At 55.1% G+C, this 12,222-nt stretch overlaps 2 protein-coding genes across 3 annotated transcripts; one reads left to right on the top strand and one right to left on the bottom strand.

Moving 5' to 3' along the window:
• Positions 1-96: 96 nt before the first annotated feature.
• On the bottom strand, positions 97-4,959 carry CHPF (chondroitin polymerizing factor). Its single transcript, XM_053597093.1, has 4 exons — positions 4,447-4,959; positions 2,923-3,496; positions 2,109-2,288; positions 97-1,766 (listed from the first exon to the last, which is right to left on the bottom strand). Exons 1-4 carry the CDS (start codon positions 4,758-4,760, stop codon positions 507-509), a joined length of 2,328 nt encoding a protein of 775 aa, XP_053453068.1. The 5' UTR covers positions 4,761-4,959; the 3' UTR covers positions 97-506.
• Positions 4,960-5,472: 513 nt separating this feature from the next.
• On the top strand, positions 5,473-12,178 carry TMEM198 (transmembrane protein 198). 2 transcript variants are annotated; one of them, XM_053597106.1, is made up of 5 exons: positions 5,473-5,605; positions 5,918-6,122; positions 9,158-9,733; positions 10,767-10,969; positions 11,329-12,178. In XM_053597106.1, exons 2-5 carry the CDS (start codon positions 5,957-5,959, stop codon positions 11,464-11,466), a joined length of 1,083 nt encoding a protein of 360 aa, XP_053453081.1. In that variant the 5' UTR covers positions 5,473-5,605; positions 5,918-5,956; the 3' UTR covers positions 11,467-12,178. The 2 variants fall into 2 exon arrangements, with proteins under 2 accessions (XP_053453081.1, XP_053453082.1); XM_053597107.1 differs by having other exon boundaries at positions 5,479-5,605; positions 5,918-6,054.
• The last annotated feature ends 44 nt before the right edge of the window (positions 12,179-12,222 follow it).

Raw genomic sequence — 12,222 nt, forward strand, 5'->3', positions numbered from 1 at the left:
CCTGGGTAAAAGGAAATGTGGGCTCCAGCAGGGACAAGGGAGCCTTCACCCCCCGTCAGCCCTTTCTTCCCCATGCTCACTTTCAAAGGCTCAGAATCACTAGTCCACACTCAGCCTGTTTATTAAGGGCAGGCAGCTTCATCAGGGGCCCAGAAGTTGGGAGATGCTTCCCTCCTCCCTCAGCTTCCCCTTTCTCAACAGCTCATCTACAGCCCAGACCCCAGGGCCTGACCCTGAGGTGGGGCTGGTGTCAGGCAGACTGTACTGCATAAATACACAGAGGCCACAGCCCGAATCAGCAGTGTCAAGGGGGCAGGGAGACTGGATTTGGGGTCAGAAGGGGATGGCTCTGGCAGCACCTCTCCCAGAGAGAGGGGACCAGTAGGCTGCCTTAGGGAAAGAGATTATGGCCAGCCCTGTCCGGCGAGGCTGGAAGATAGCTCCAGTTGTTGGGGAGGAGCAGGGTATGGTGCGGCTGTGCCTGGGCTCACAAGCACAGGGCAGGGTCAGGTGCTGTTGCCCTGCTCCTGCTCAAAGAGCAGCATGGCTAGCTGGGTTCGGGAGCCGAGGCCTTCAAGCATGCTTTGGCGGCAGCGGTGGTACAGATCTTCACTGAGCCGTGCACTGCACGTCTGGGCCCGGTAGCGCTGTAGTAGTGCTGGCTCCACTGCCCGCAGCACATGCAGTCCTGAGAAGCGCAGGAACAGCTCATACATATCCAGGCTCTCCAGCAGCTCCTCCTCCTGCTCTGAGGCCGCCGCCAGTCGCCCACGGGCTGCCACGTAGTCAGAGTTGTAGAAGCAGGCCTCACTGGCCACCTGGCGATCAAAGCGGCCTGTGTCGCGGCCCAGCTCTGGTGGCCCAGGGCCTTGTGGTGGGGCTACAGCCGGGTGGAAGGCTTGGAAGTGCATGGGGAAGAAGGCCTGCCAACCGGAGATGGCATGCATGCGGCAGCGGTTTAGGAAGTCAGGAGTAAGCACCGTGTCTGGCCCGGCCAGCAGAAACAAGGTATCCAATGGGTGCTTCTTGGAGAGCAGATCCATGAGGCGCAGTGGTGAGGGTACGGATGTCTGCACACTGAGCCATGGCACCCGGGCACCGGGGAAACGCCGTTCCAGCTCTGCCACGTGGGCCTTGACAGGTGCGAAGACATCTGCATGGGCTGCCCGCTGGGCCTGGCGTGGCTCGTACAGTAGCAACAGGGTCAGGGCTGCTGCAGCATCACCAGGCTCCAGTGCTGCAGTGGCAAAGGCCTCCAGGAAGCCAGGGGCCAGGTCACGCTCAGCTGCAGCCAGAGGCAGCAGCACAGTGAGACGGGAAGCCTCAGTGACATAGGGCACAGGTAAGATCTCCACACGGCTCAGCGGCCGGAGCAGCTGCACCCGGCGAGTGAGGGGCCACCGGCCACCCTGGGGGGTCAGGGCCTCCAGCTGCAAGTCCAACATGTACTCCATACCACGGGCTGGATCAAAACGGCGGTAACCATTAACCAGCTGCTGTTTCTGGAGCCGCAGGGCTGGGTGGTAGCGGCGATTGAGTTCCTCCAGGGCTGCTCCCAGGACATCAGCCACATCAGCCCGATCAGCTCCACGCAGTGGGCAGCGGGGTGAGCCATCAGTGCAGGAGAAAGCATGCTGCTCCGTGAAGTAGTCCCAGCGCAGCACCTCAAAGCGAGAGGCTGGGCGGGATGGTGCTGGGATGCCCACAGGCCAGGCAGCTGCCTGCTCCCCATCAACTGCCAGACGGCTGGTGTTCTGGATTTCCCACTGGGGCAGAGATACAGGCCATAAGTAAGGGGGAGACCAGAGGGGCCAGCACAGAGCTAGAGGATGAGGTAGGCAGCAAGTGCCACTCAGGAAGGGGTCCCAGGCCCCTGCCAACTTCTGCTTACCCATAGCCCCCATCTTTCCTTTCCCTAGATGAAGAAGCCTAAGAGTTAAAAGGAAGGTTTCTGGAGGCTCCTCAAAGAATGAGGAAAGAGGGGCTGGAAGAAGGTTTGTTCTGCAATTCTGGCACTAACTAACTTTCTCTGGCATCTCTGGGACCTCTCAGATCCTGTTCCCCTTACTATCCCCTTTCTGTTCCCTCCTCCAGGGCCCAGACCATACCTGTAACTCCTGGATCTCCTGGTATGTGCGTTCCAGCTCAGCTCGGGCAAAAGCCTTGTGCAGCTGATACATGTGCACAGGGTCACGTACAGGGTGGGCTGTCAGGGCACTGCGGAAACGAGGGTCCCCCTCTTGCACAGGTTCCCCAGGGCTCAGCTCCAGATAGCTATAATGTAACCCCTAGGAAGAGGAAGTGAACGTGTCCATAATGGGATGGATTTAGTGAACTTGGAGTCAGATTTCTGTGGATTTTCAGTCTACTTCAATCAGTTGTGAATTTGTGTGATCTTGGGCAAGCCTCTGCTAGCTCATCTGTAAAATTGGCATGCATCCTGTTTCAGAGCTGTGCAGGGACCCAAATAAAATCATAACAAACACTGAAGCTTAGGAGATTTAGTAATTTACCCAGTGTGACAAGGATAGAAAATGACAAGACTGCCATGAAAACCCAGGTCTGTATCTCCACCACCCTTTTGCCTCTCAAAGGAAGGTGCACAAGCTCATATAGGAAACACCAGTGGGGGGCGGCGCCTGTGGCTCAGTCGGTAAGGCGCCGGCCCCACATACCGAGGGTGGCGGGTTCAAACCCGGCCCCGGCTGAAGTGCAACCAAAAAATAGCTGGGCATGGTGGCGGGCTTCTGTCGTCCCAGCTACTCGGGAGGCTGAGGCAAGAGAATCGCTTGGGCCCAGGAGTTGGAGGTTGCTGTGAGCTGTGTGATGCCATGGCACTCTACCCGAAGGGCATAAAGTGACACTCTGTCTCTACAAAAAAAAAAAAAAAGGAAACACCAGTGGGGTGGCTTATCATCCTACCTCATGGTCGCCAGTGCAGCCCACCCCCGTGGCATCAAGAATGCAGCGTCCCAGCCACTCATCCGGGTGTGCACTGACAATATCGTTGCGGCAGCCTTCCAGGTGGGGGCGCAACTGCTGCAGCAGTGTGCGCGACAGCAGCACCCCGAAGCCACCGTGGCAGTAACGGCCCGGTGTGGGCTCTCCACCAATGAAGTCCTGGGGCTGGCCCAGATAGAGGTGGGCAGCAGAGGCCAGGCTAAGGCGGCCAGTTAGGCGTGCCAGTCCGTGTGCTTCCGTGTAGGTGGTGTCTGGCACCAGGAAGAACCAGTCAAAGTCGTTGCCATGCTGCTCCAGCAGGTGGCGCAGCGCCAAATGCAGGTGCCCTATGGGACGTTCCTCGCCCAGGGTCACCACAGCCATGCCAGGCGGTGCCCGGCGGCCCCGTGCACCTGTCAGGAACACTACACGTTCTAGTCGGTGCCCCAGAGTACGGTTCACAGCCACACCCAGAGTGGGCAATGTGGACTGTGAGGTCAGCACTGCCACAAGCAGCCTCTGCCTGATGCCCAGCTCCGTGCTGATGTAGCGGGTCCTGGGAGAGAGGACACACAAAGTTATCGAAAAGAAAACAGCAGGCAAGAAAATGCAGATTCTGGCAGTCCCATCTTCTTTGTGTCTTTTTTCTCACCTATGAGATAGGATAAAAACAAAACTTTTCTCCCAGTGGTTATAACAACTTAAGTGAAATATTAGTATAATCTATATAGTGCTTTGCATTTGGAAGATGGCACTATTCATTCAGATATAAGAGATAAATTGTGGGTCTGATTCCTGGTTTCACTACTTAGTAGTTGGGTCCTTGAACACATTTAATCTGAGACATCTGTAAAACGGGACTGACTGTATTTATTTAAAACACCTACTAAATGTTTGACATACTATGTATCCCAAATATCTCACATATATGATTTAAAGGAATGTATGGCATAGGAATGAATATGTCTGGGGGAGGGGCAAACTGGGACTTGGGTTCTAGCAACTTACCTTTACCAGGCAGAAGGTAAGTTGCAGAAGTGGAATTTGAAACTTTGAATTTGTTACTTAGAAATTATTTCAAGTCACCAGCAGTCATTTCCCTCACTGCACCCTGAGGTGGCCACTCGGAACCAGCCAAAGGTAAACCCTAGTTCTGTCCCTTCTCCTTCTCTCTATACTGGTATATACTCATTGTATATACCAGTCATTTATCTAAATGCAGCAGCCCAGCCAGGAAGCTAAGAGGATCTCTGGCGTACCATCAGGTCGAGCTGGTTTAGGACAGAGACTGGCAAGTTCAGCCCAGGCCGGGACGGGGCCCAGAAAAGGGTCAGTCTGGTCCCACGTCTCCTGGGAAAGCAGGACCATCGGAAGTTATCGCGGCTCAAAGACTTCCTGGCCGGCCAGCCCGTTCCTTCCGGAGCCTGACCCGGCCCCCAGAGGCCTCCCCTGCGCGCGCGTCCAGGCCGGTGCCTAGAGGGTGGAGGGGGCGTAGCGGATCACTACCTGATGGCCTTTTTGGCTGCCTGGCCAGGCTGTGCAGGGTGGTAGGGCAAGACACGCGGCTCCCAGTTCTCCCCGGCGCCTGCGCCGTCCCCGGGCCTCTCGCGCTCGGCTCCAGGCTGCACCGAGTTGGGTCGGCGCGCAGCGTTCGTATTGCCGCGCGGCGGCAGCTGAGAGTCTCCGGGTTGGGGCGGGCCTGGGCCGCACGGCTCTTCCACCCAGGTAACGCTGAGCAGGCTCAGAGTGAAGCCTAGGGAGATGCCCACGGCCACGGGCCCTGCGGGCCGTAGCACCGACAGCAGCAGCGATGCCCGCATGGCGCCCGGACCGCGGGCTCCGGGCCGGGGCGAAACCCCAGAGCACCAGAGAAGGCTCCAAGGGGGCGGGACCGGGGAGGGGGCGGATCCGGAGGGCCCGGGCCCAGAGGGCAGGCCCGCTCCCTCCCCGCCGACCAGAGCCAGAGGCCCAAGCCGAATCCCCTACGCCGAGCTTGAATCCTTCTCTAGTCGCTGCTCAGTACCGTGTGGCGTTGCTGCGCTAGGCACCGAAGCCTCAACCGCTGCAGCCGCTGTCCGACGTGTCACTGTGAAGGCCCCGCCCCCGGGGTGGGGTCTAAGGTTCTAGCTACCGGAGAGGGAGGAGAAGGGGTAGGTTAAAGAGGAAGGACCCCCGGAAGTGCCCCCTCCTCAGTGCGGGAGCCGGAGACGCCGGGGGCGGAGTCCCCTGCCTCCCCCTGGCGTGGTTGGTGCGTCCCGGGTGACGTCAGAAGAAGCCCGCCCCTGCCTAGATGGTGCGCCCTGAGTGACGTCAGAAGCAGAGGCCGGAGCTGTCCATCAGCACCAAAGGCCGCGGGCGGGCTCAGGGCATGGGGCCGCGGCTCTGGGGCGGCCTGAGCCCCTTCTCCTGCTTCTGCTCCTTTCCCTTCCCTAGGCCCAGTCCGAGTCCTCGGACGCCGCGGGACTGGGGTGCCAGCCGGTGTTGGAGGTGGAGTGGCGCCGCCGCCGCCCAGAGACCGTTCTCTCCGGCCCAGAGGCCCCATTCCCAACAAGGCGGACTTTTCCCGGATCCTAGTCAGTTGGAGCCTCTGGAGCACCAAAACTCTAGCCACTCCAGCCCCTGCACAGCTTCTTTCGCTCAGAAGCTCTGGTCGCATCCAGCCCAGGTAAATCTTGGACAATCCCAGATTTAACCGCCCACAGATGAATAACCTAGCTGCCTTCTCACCGGCTCGCGGCAGCACACTGTCCTCATCTCCTACACCATGCCCCTTTTAACTTTATCCCAGTCCCGTCTAGCCAAGGAGTTTTGTCTCCCTTTGTCTCTACCCCGCTCCCCATCCCAGGGAAGCTTCCAGAGCTACATGATGTGGGCATCACTCCTTTGTCCACTGTGTCCTTGTTGAGTTCTTCCACTCCCGCTCCCATCTTCGTGAGGACCCAGGACTCCTCCTTGACACTAACTTCCCTTCTGTCAGGTTTACCTGGGAGGTTGACTCCCTTTCATTCCCAGCATTATGCCGGGCACTGTGGCAACACTGCGGTTCCAGCTGCTGCCGCCTGAGCCAGATGACACCTTTTGGGGTGCACCTTGTGAACAGCCCCTGGAGCGCAGGTACCAGGCACTTCCGGCCCTCGTCTGCATCATGTGCTGTTTGTTTGGAGTCGTCTACTGCTTCTTCGGTGAGATCCCCATCTCATCCCTCACCTGGGCTCCCCATTTTCCCCAAGTTCTTTTTCTGGGGCCCCCAAATATTCCTGGAATCCTACCACCACCATCGTGAATAATCCTCTTTCTTTTCTTTTCTTTTTTTTCATCCCACTCATGTTCATTGATTATCTATACTCTAGATTCTAAAGAACGCAGGTTTTTTAATTAAACACATTTGAGTTTGAACTTACCTTTGTATGATGACTTGGGCACATTAACTTGTCTGAGCCTCAGTTTTCTCATCAGAATAATGGGAACAATATGTCTCTCACTTAGGGTCGTTATGAGAATTAATAGGCACTCAATAAATAGTAGCTATTGTGGTGAAGATGTGTTGAGTTCCTGTGCTAGGAGGCGCTGAAAACACTAAGCAGAGTGATTAGATATGATACCTTACCTCAGGGCATATTGTCTGATGGGGGAGAAAAACTCCTGAACATTCATACCTGATATATGTTAGAGGAGCTGGATGGTAGTTACATACATGGAGATTGCCTACAAGGTAGGATCTGATAATCAGGGGGTTCTGTGAACTGTTTTACAAGATGAATACTGAAGAAGGGAGTTCAGCTGAATAGGCAAGTGGGGACTGAAATCTAGCTCATACTTTATTTGACAAATTCTAGTCTTTGGCACAAGGTTGCTTTGCCCAGAGAAAGGCACACCTTTTTCTAATTTGCACAAAGGTGCCATATGTGCTAGTGGCAGCATGTGTAAGTGCCCAGCAACTACAGCAAGAGTAACAGAACTTAAGAGACAAGAGTAGGCTCTGCAAGGGCCGGGTGTGGTGGCTCACACCTGTAATCCTAGCACTGTGAGAGGCAGAGGTGGGTGGATTGCTTGAGCTCAGGAGTTCGAAACCAGCCTGAGCAAGAGTGAGACCCTATCTCTAAAAAAAAAATATCAGGGCATTGTGGTGGGCATCTGTAGTCCCAGCTACTTGGGAGGCTGAGGCAAGAGAATCACTTGAGCCCCGGAGTTTGAGGTTGCTGTGAGCTATCATGTCATGGTATTCTACACAAGGGGACAAAGTGAGACTCTGTCTCAAAAAAAAAAAAAAAAAAAGAGTAGGCTCTGTGGATTGGGGGCCCAAAGAGAGCCTTCAGCAGAAGGGTTATAGGTGACTGGAACCAGTGGTGCAAAAGAGGCTGAGAGATTGGGTTTCAGGCTGGGAAGAGGTAGTGTAAGACTTGTGCTCTGCAGCCTCCAAACCTCCTCCTAGAATGGGTGGGTAGATGGCAGCCAGATGGTCCCACCACTTCCTCCCCCAAACTATGAGCTGAACAACTGCAGAGTAGGCAGGAAGAAGTGCCCACCATGGGTTCAGGACATGTTCTGGGCCTCTAAGGAATCTATATCATCTTAACCCCTCCACTATCCATATCCACTCTTTCTGCATGATGCTCAGTGCAGCCCCGTATTTCTTCTCTTGGGTTTGCCTGACATCCTACCCCACTTGGATGCCACCATTCCCAGGCTCTTGGATTGTGAGCGCTTGTCCATGCCCTACTCCTCTTTCTGACCTCAGAGAAAGGTCACAGTTCTCCTGGACTCTGATACTGTGGGGACTCTGATTCCCCTCCATCTCTGACTTCCTTATTCCTTAAACTCTACAGCCACTATTCCCCCTCTTTGATTCCCTATCACCCCACATAAGCACTAGTTACCCCCTTCACCACTGCTAACTCATTACCTCCCATTCCTCTGAGTCCTGCTATTCGTCCTAGCTCTGATCCCTATAACCTCATCATCTGATTACCCCACCACATATTGTAATTTCAATAATCCCATTTCTTTGACCTCAGTGCTCTACTCTTTCACAAACTCTTTAATACTCTCAATGATTCCACCTCTTTCAACCCTCTTGAACTGCAAAAACCTCATTTCCTGGAACTCCTTCCCAATAACCCTGCTTCTCTGTCCTTTGTAATCTTCCATTGATACCATACCTCTGAAGCCCTGTGACCCCTCAAAGACCTCATCTTTCTAACCCTGTGTTGCCTCCATATCTCAAGTTCGTTCTGATTTCCAAATACCTCCTGTCTCTGAATAATCTCCAAAGTCTCCAGTGACTATTTATTTATTTATTTATTTTGAGACAGAGTCTCACTTTGTAGCCCTTGGTAAAGTGCTATAGTGTCATAACTCACAGCAACCTCAAACTCTTGGGCTTAAGTGATTCTCTTGCCTCAGCCTCCCAAGTAGCTGGCACTACAGGCACCCACCACAGTGACTGGCTATTTTTAGAAGTGGGGGTCTCCCTCCAGCTCAGGCTGGCCTCGAACCTATGAGCTCAGGCAATCCACCTGCCTCAGCCTTCCAGAGCACTAGGATTACAGGCGTGAGCCACTGTGACCTGCCCCAATGACTTTTATTTTCTTTTGCGACAGGGTCTCACTCTGTCACCCAGGCTGGAGTACAGTAGCACAATCATAGCTCACTGCAGCCTCAAGCAGTTCTCCTGCCTCAGCCTCTTGAGTAGCTGGGACTACAGGCATATGCCACCACACTCAGCTAATTTTAAAAAATATTTTGTAGATACAGGGTCTCGCTATGTTGCCCAGGCTGGTCTCGAACTCCTGGTTTCAAGTGATCCTTCTGACTCAGCCTCCCCAAGTGTTGTAAAGCATGAGCCACAATGCCCAGCTCTCCCTTGACTCTTTTACTGATCCCCCTGTGATCTCAGTGACTCATCTCTCTGAACCCTCTGATCTCAATGACCCCAATGACTAATTATTGACTCTTGTAACCCTCAAAGACCCCAAATCATTATCTCAATGATTATGTCTGTTTTCCCAGAGACCCACAATGGCTATATCTCTCTGACCTCCCCTGACCTCAATGGCCCCATCACTAATGCTCTCATGACCTCAGTGACCCGGATTCTCTGATCTTAGCATCCTTGTCTCCAGTTCCCTGTGATCCCATGTCCTCGACCCCCTCTGACCTTCTCCCTCCAGTCTGATGACCTAATTTTGACCCCTCACTAGCTCCTGTTCCCCTCTAGGTTACCGCTGCTTCAAGGCAGTACTCTTCCTCACTGGGTTGCTGTTTGGTTCAGTGGTCATCTTCCTCCTGTGCTACCGAGAGCGAGTGCTGGAGACGCAGCTGAGCGCTGGGGCGAGTGCAGGCATTGCGTTGGGCATCGGGCTGCTCTGCGGGCTGGTGGCCATGCTGGTGCGCAGCGTGGGCCTCTTCCTGGTGGGGCTGCTGCTCGGGCTGCTGCTCGCTGCTGCCGCCCTGCTGGGCTCTGCACCTTACTACCAGCCAGGCTCCGTGTGGGGTCCACTGGGTCTGCTGCTGGGGGGCGGCCTGCTCTGTGCCCTGCTCACTCTGCGCTGGCCCCGCCCACTCACCACCCTGGCCACCGCAGTGACTGGTGCTGCGCTCATCGCCACCGCCGCTGACTACTTTGCTGAGCTGCTACTGCTGGGGCGCTACGTGGTGGAGCGTCTACGGGCCGCCCCTGTGCCTCCTCTCTGCTGGCGGAGCTGGGCCCTGCTGGCTCTCTGGCCCCTGCTCAGCCTGATGGGTGTTCTGGTGCAGTGGCGGGTGACGGCCGAGGGGGACACCCACACTGAAGGTGAGAGGGCAAAGCCAAAGTGGGCATAAAAAAGAGAAGGTGTCCAGGGATAAGTAGAAGGCTGAGCGCCTAGGGAGTGGTGGACAGAAGCTGTACACATCAGCAGCAGAAGGCGTTATGGAGTCAGAGAGCTGACTTGCTCAAGGTCTGGGACGATAGGACCCAATTGCCACCATGGAACTTTGTGCTAACCTCATTCTAGGCACTGAGGGTACAGAAGAGACAAAATGGAAAAGGTTCTTGCTCTTATGGGTGGGCAGGAGACAGACAACAGACATACAAACAAATAAGATAATCTGTGTGCAGAGTGATATGAAAGAGATACACAGGGTTATAAGAGTGACGTAGGAAGGCTATTATAATTAGGTTGGCCAAGTCAGGCTGCTTGAAGGAGGTGAACATGTAAGCAGAAAGCTGAAGGATAAGGGGCCAGACATGCAGAGAGCTAGAGAAGAGAGACAGCAAGGTGAGGGCCCTGAAACAGAATGAGCTTGGCTTGGGTAAGTGGGGCTGGAGTGCTGCAGGTGAGGTTTGGGAGTCAGTCTGATCATGGACCCCCTCTGGGCTACAGTGATGACTCTTTTATTAGGACAATGAGATGTCACTGGAGAGTTTAAAGTAGTGGAAGGTAGATTCTAATGTAGCTCTTGGAGTGCTCATTCTGCTGCTGAGTGTCAAAAGCATGGGAGGGAGGAAAAAGAGGGGGAAGCCTATGAGGAAGCATCTGTGGGTATCCAGTGGAAAGATGATGGTGCTGGCCTAGGTGCGCCACTTACGGCTCAGGATTGGGAGAGGGGTAACAGAAGGAAGGGGGTACCTAGAAATCTAGGAATCTTCTATAAAGGCCTTTGGAAGAAAAAAAACAGCAGCAAATCCCATCTGAGAAGTGGGAGACCAAGAAAGGAAACAATGAGGTGGTGGTGGGGGTTCTGCACTGGAACTCTGGAGCCCCAGGGTGGTAAGAAAGAGGGAGGGCTTGGGGTAGATGAGGCACATGGGCCTCTGAGACCCTTCTGTGCTCATCTCTCCACAGTGGTCATCAGCCGGCAGCGACGACGTGTACAGCTGATGCGCATTCGGCAGCAAGAAGAGCGCAAGGAGAAGCGGCGGAAAAAAAGACCCCCTCGGGCTCCCCCTAGAGGTCCCCGTGCACCTCCAAGGCCTGGGCCCCCTGACCCTGCTTATCGACGCAGGCCAGTGCCCATCAAACGCTTCAATGGGGATGTCCTCTCCCCGGTGAGCACCCTGTATCCCTCCAGCCCAGATAAGGGAGAAAAACAGTACACAGACTGCTCCAAGCAGGACTGGGCTTTCCCCAGAAGCTGGTTGCTGTCTAGAAGACCTATTGCTTGTCCATCCATTAGAACCCCTATAGCAGGGGCCGGTGGGCCCAGCTTTGGGATTGAGGGAAAAGTGTCCTGAGTATGGATTTTAAGTGAGATGTGGTATGTTGTGGAAACTCTGGGAGTGGTTAGGTCCTAGGTCTATGGCAGTCTGGGGGACTGACTATCAGCTTTGTGGGAGTACAGGAAGAGGTGGCTTTCAGGGCAGCAGTCTGCAATGGAATTCTTACACCTATGTTTACTCCCGAACAGAGCTACATCCAGAGCTTCCGAGACCGGCAGACGGGGAGCTCACTGAGCTCCTTCATGGCCTCGCCCACAGACACGGACTATGAGTATGGGTCCCGGGGGCCAGTGACAGCCTGTTCAGGCCCCCCTGTGCGGGTATAGCAGTATCCCTGCCTGTTTAGACTCTACAGTCACCAGCTCTCCCCACCCCCTGGCCCTGCAGCCTTTGGCTGTCCATCTCCCCTCCCTGGAGAGGGCTGGCCTGGCCACTAGAGGGAGGATCTGTCTCAGGCTAGGCCTGGCCTGAGGGGAAAGCCCCCTGCCAAGCTCCGAAGGGGCTCCTGAGGGACCCGGGGTATAAGCCCCATTGGAGTGTGCTCAGGGTTGTGAGTATGCTGCCTGTGTGTTTGTGTGTGTATGTGTGTGTGGGGTGGGTAGGCTTGGAGGGGACACTGGGACCCTTGCCTTAGATTTCTGATTGGTAGGGCTTCTCCAGGTTTGGCCCGGGCTCCTCTCCCACTACTGGGATCCCACGGGCCACTCACCTGCATGTCTAAGTGGAGGAGGCCTGCCTTCCTCCCCCACACTCCACCTCCCAACCAGACTCATGTAAGGGTCCTTGTCCTTGGGGCAAACTACAGTGCCCCTAAGGTCTCCTGGCCTCTGCAAAGCTACCAGCCTAAAGGCAGAGGCAGGGGATGGGAGTGGGTAGTACTGCTCTGGGCCAAGTTGGGGAGAGGGTTGGGGGGCTTAAATGCACGGTGCATGTCTGGTGTCTGTCATGCCACTCTGGACACCTCATGCTTCTGTCTCCCCTGACCCCACTCTTGTTTTACATCTTTTATAAACGTGCCAAACTGCATGGCCTCTGCCAAGAATGGTGGTCTTCAGTGGCTAGCGCTTCCACGGCCAAGCTGG

The sequence above is a fragment of the Nycticebus coucang genome, chromosome 7 (genome assembly GCF_027406575.1).
Source record: "Nycticebus coucang isolate mNycCou1 chromosome 7, mNycCou1.pri, whole genome shotgun sequence".
NCBI lineage: Eukaryota > Metazoa > Chordata > Mammalia > Primates > Lorisidae > Nycticebus > Nycticebus coucang.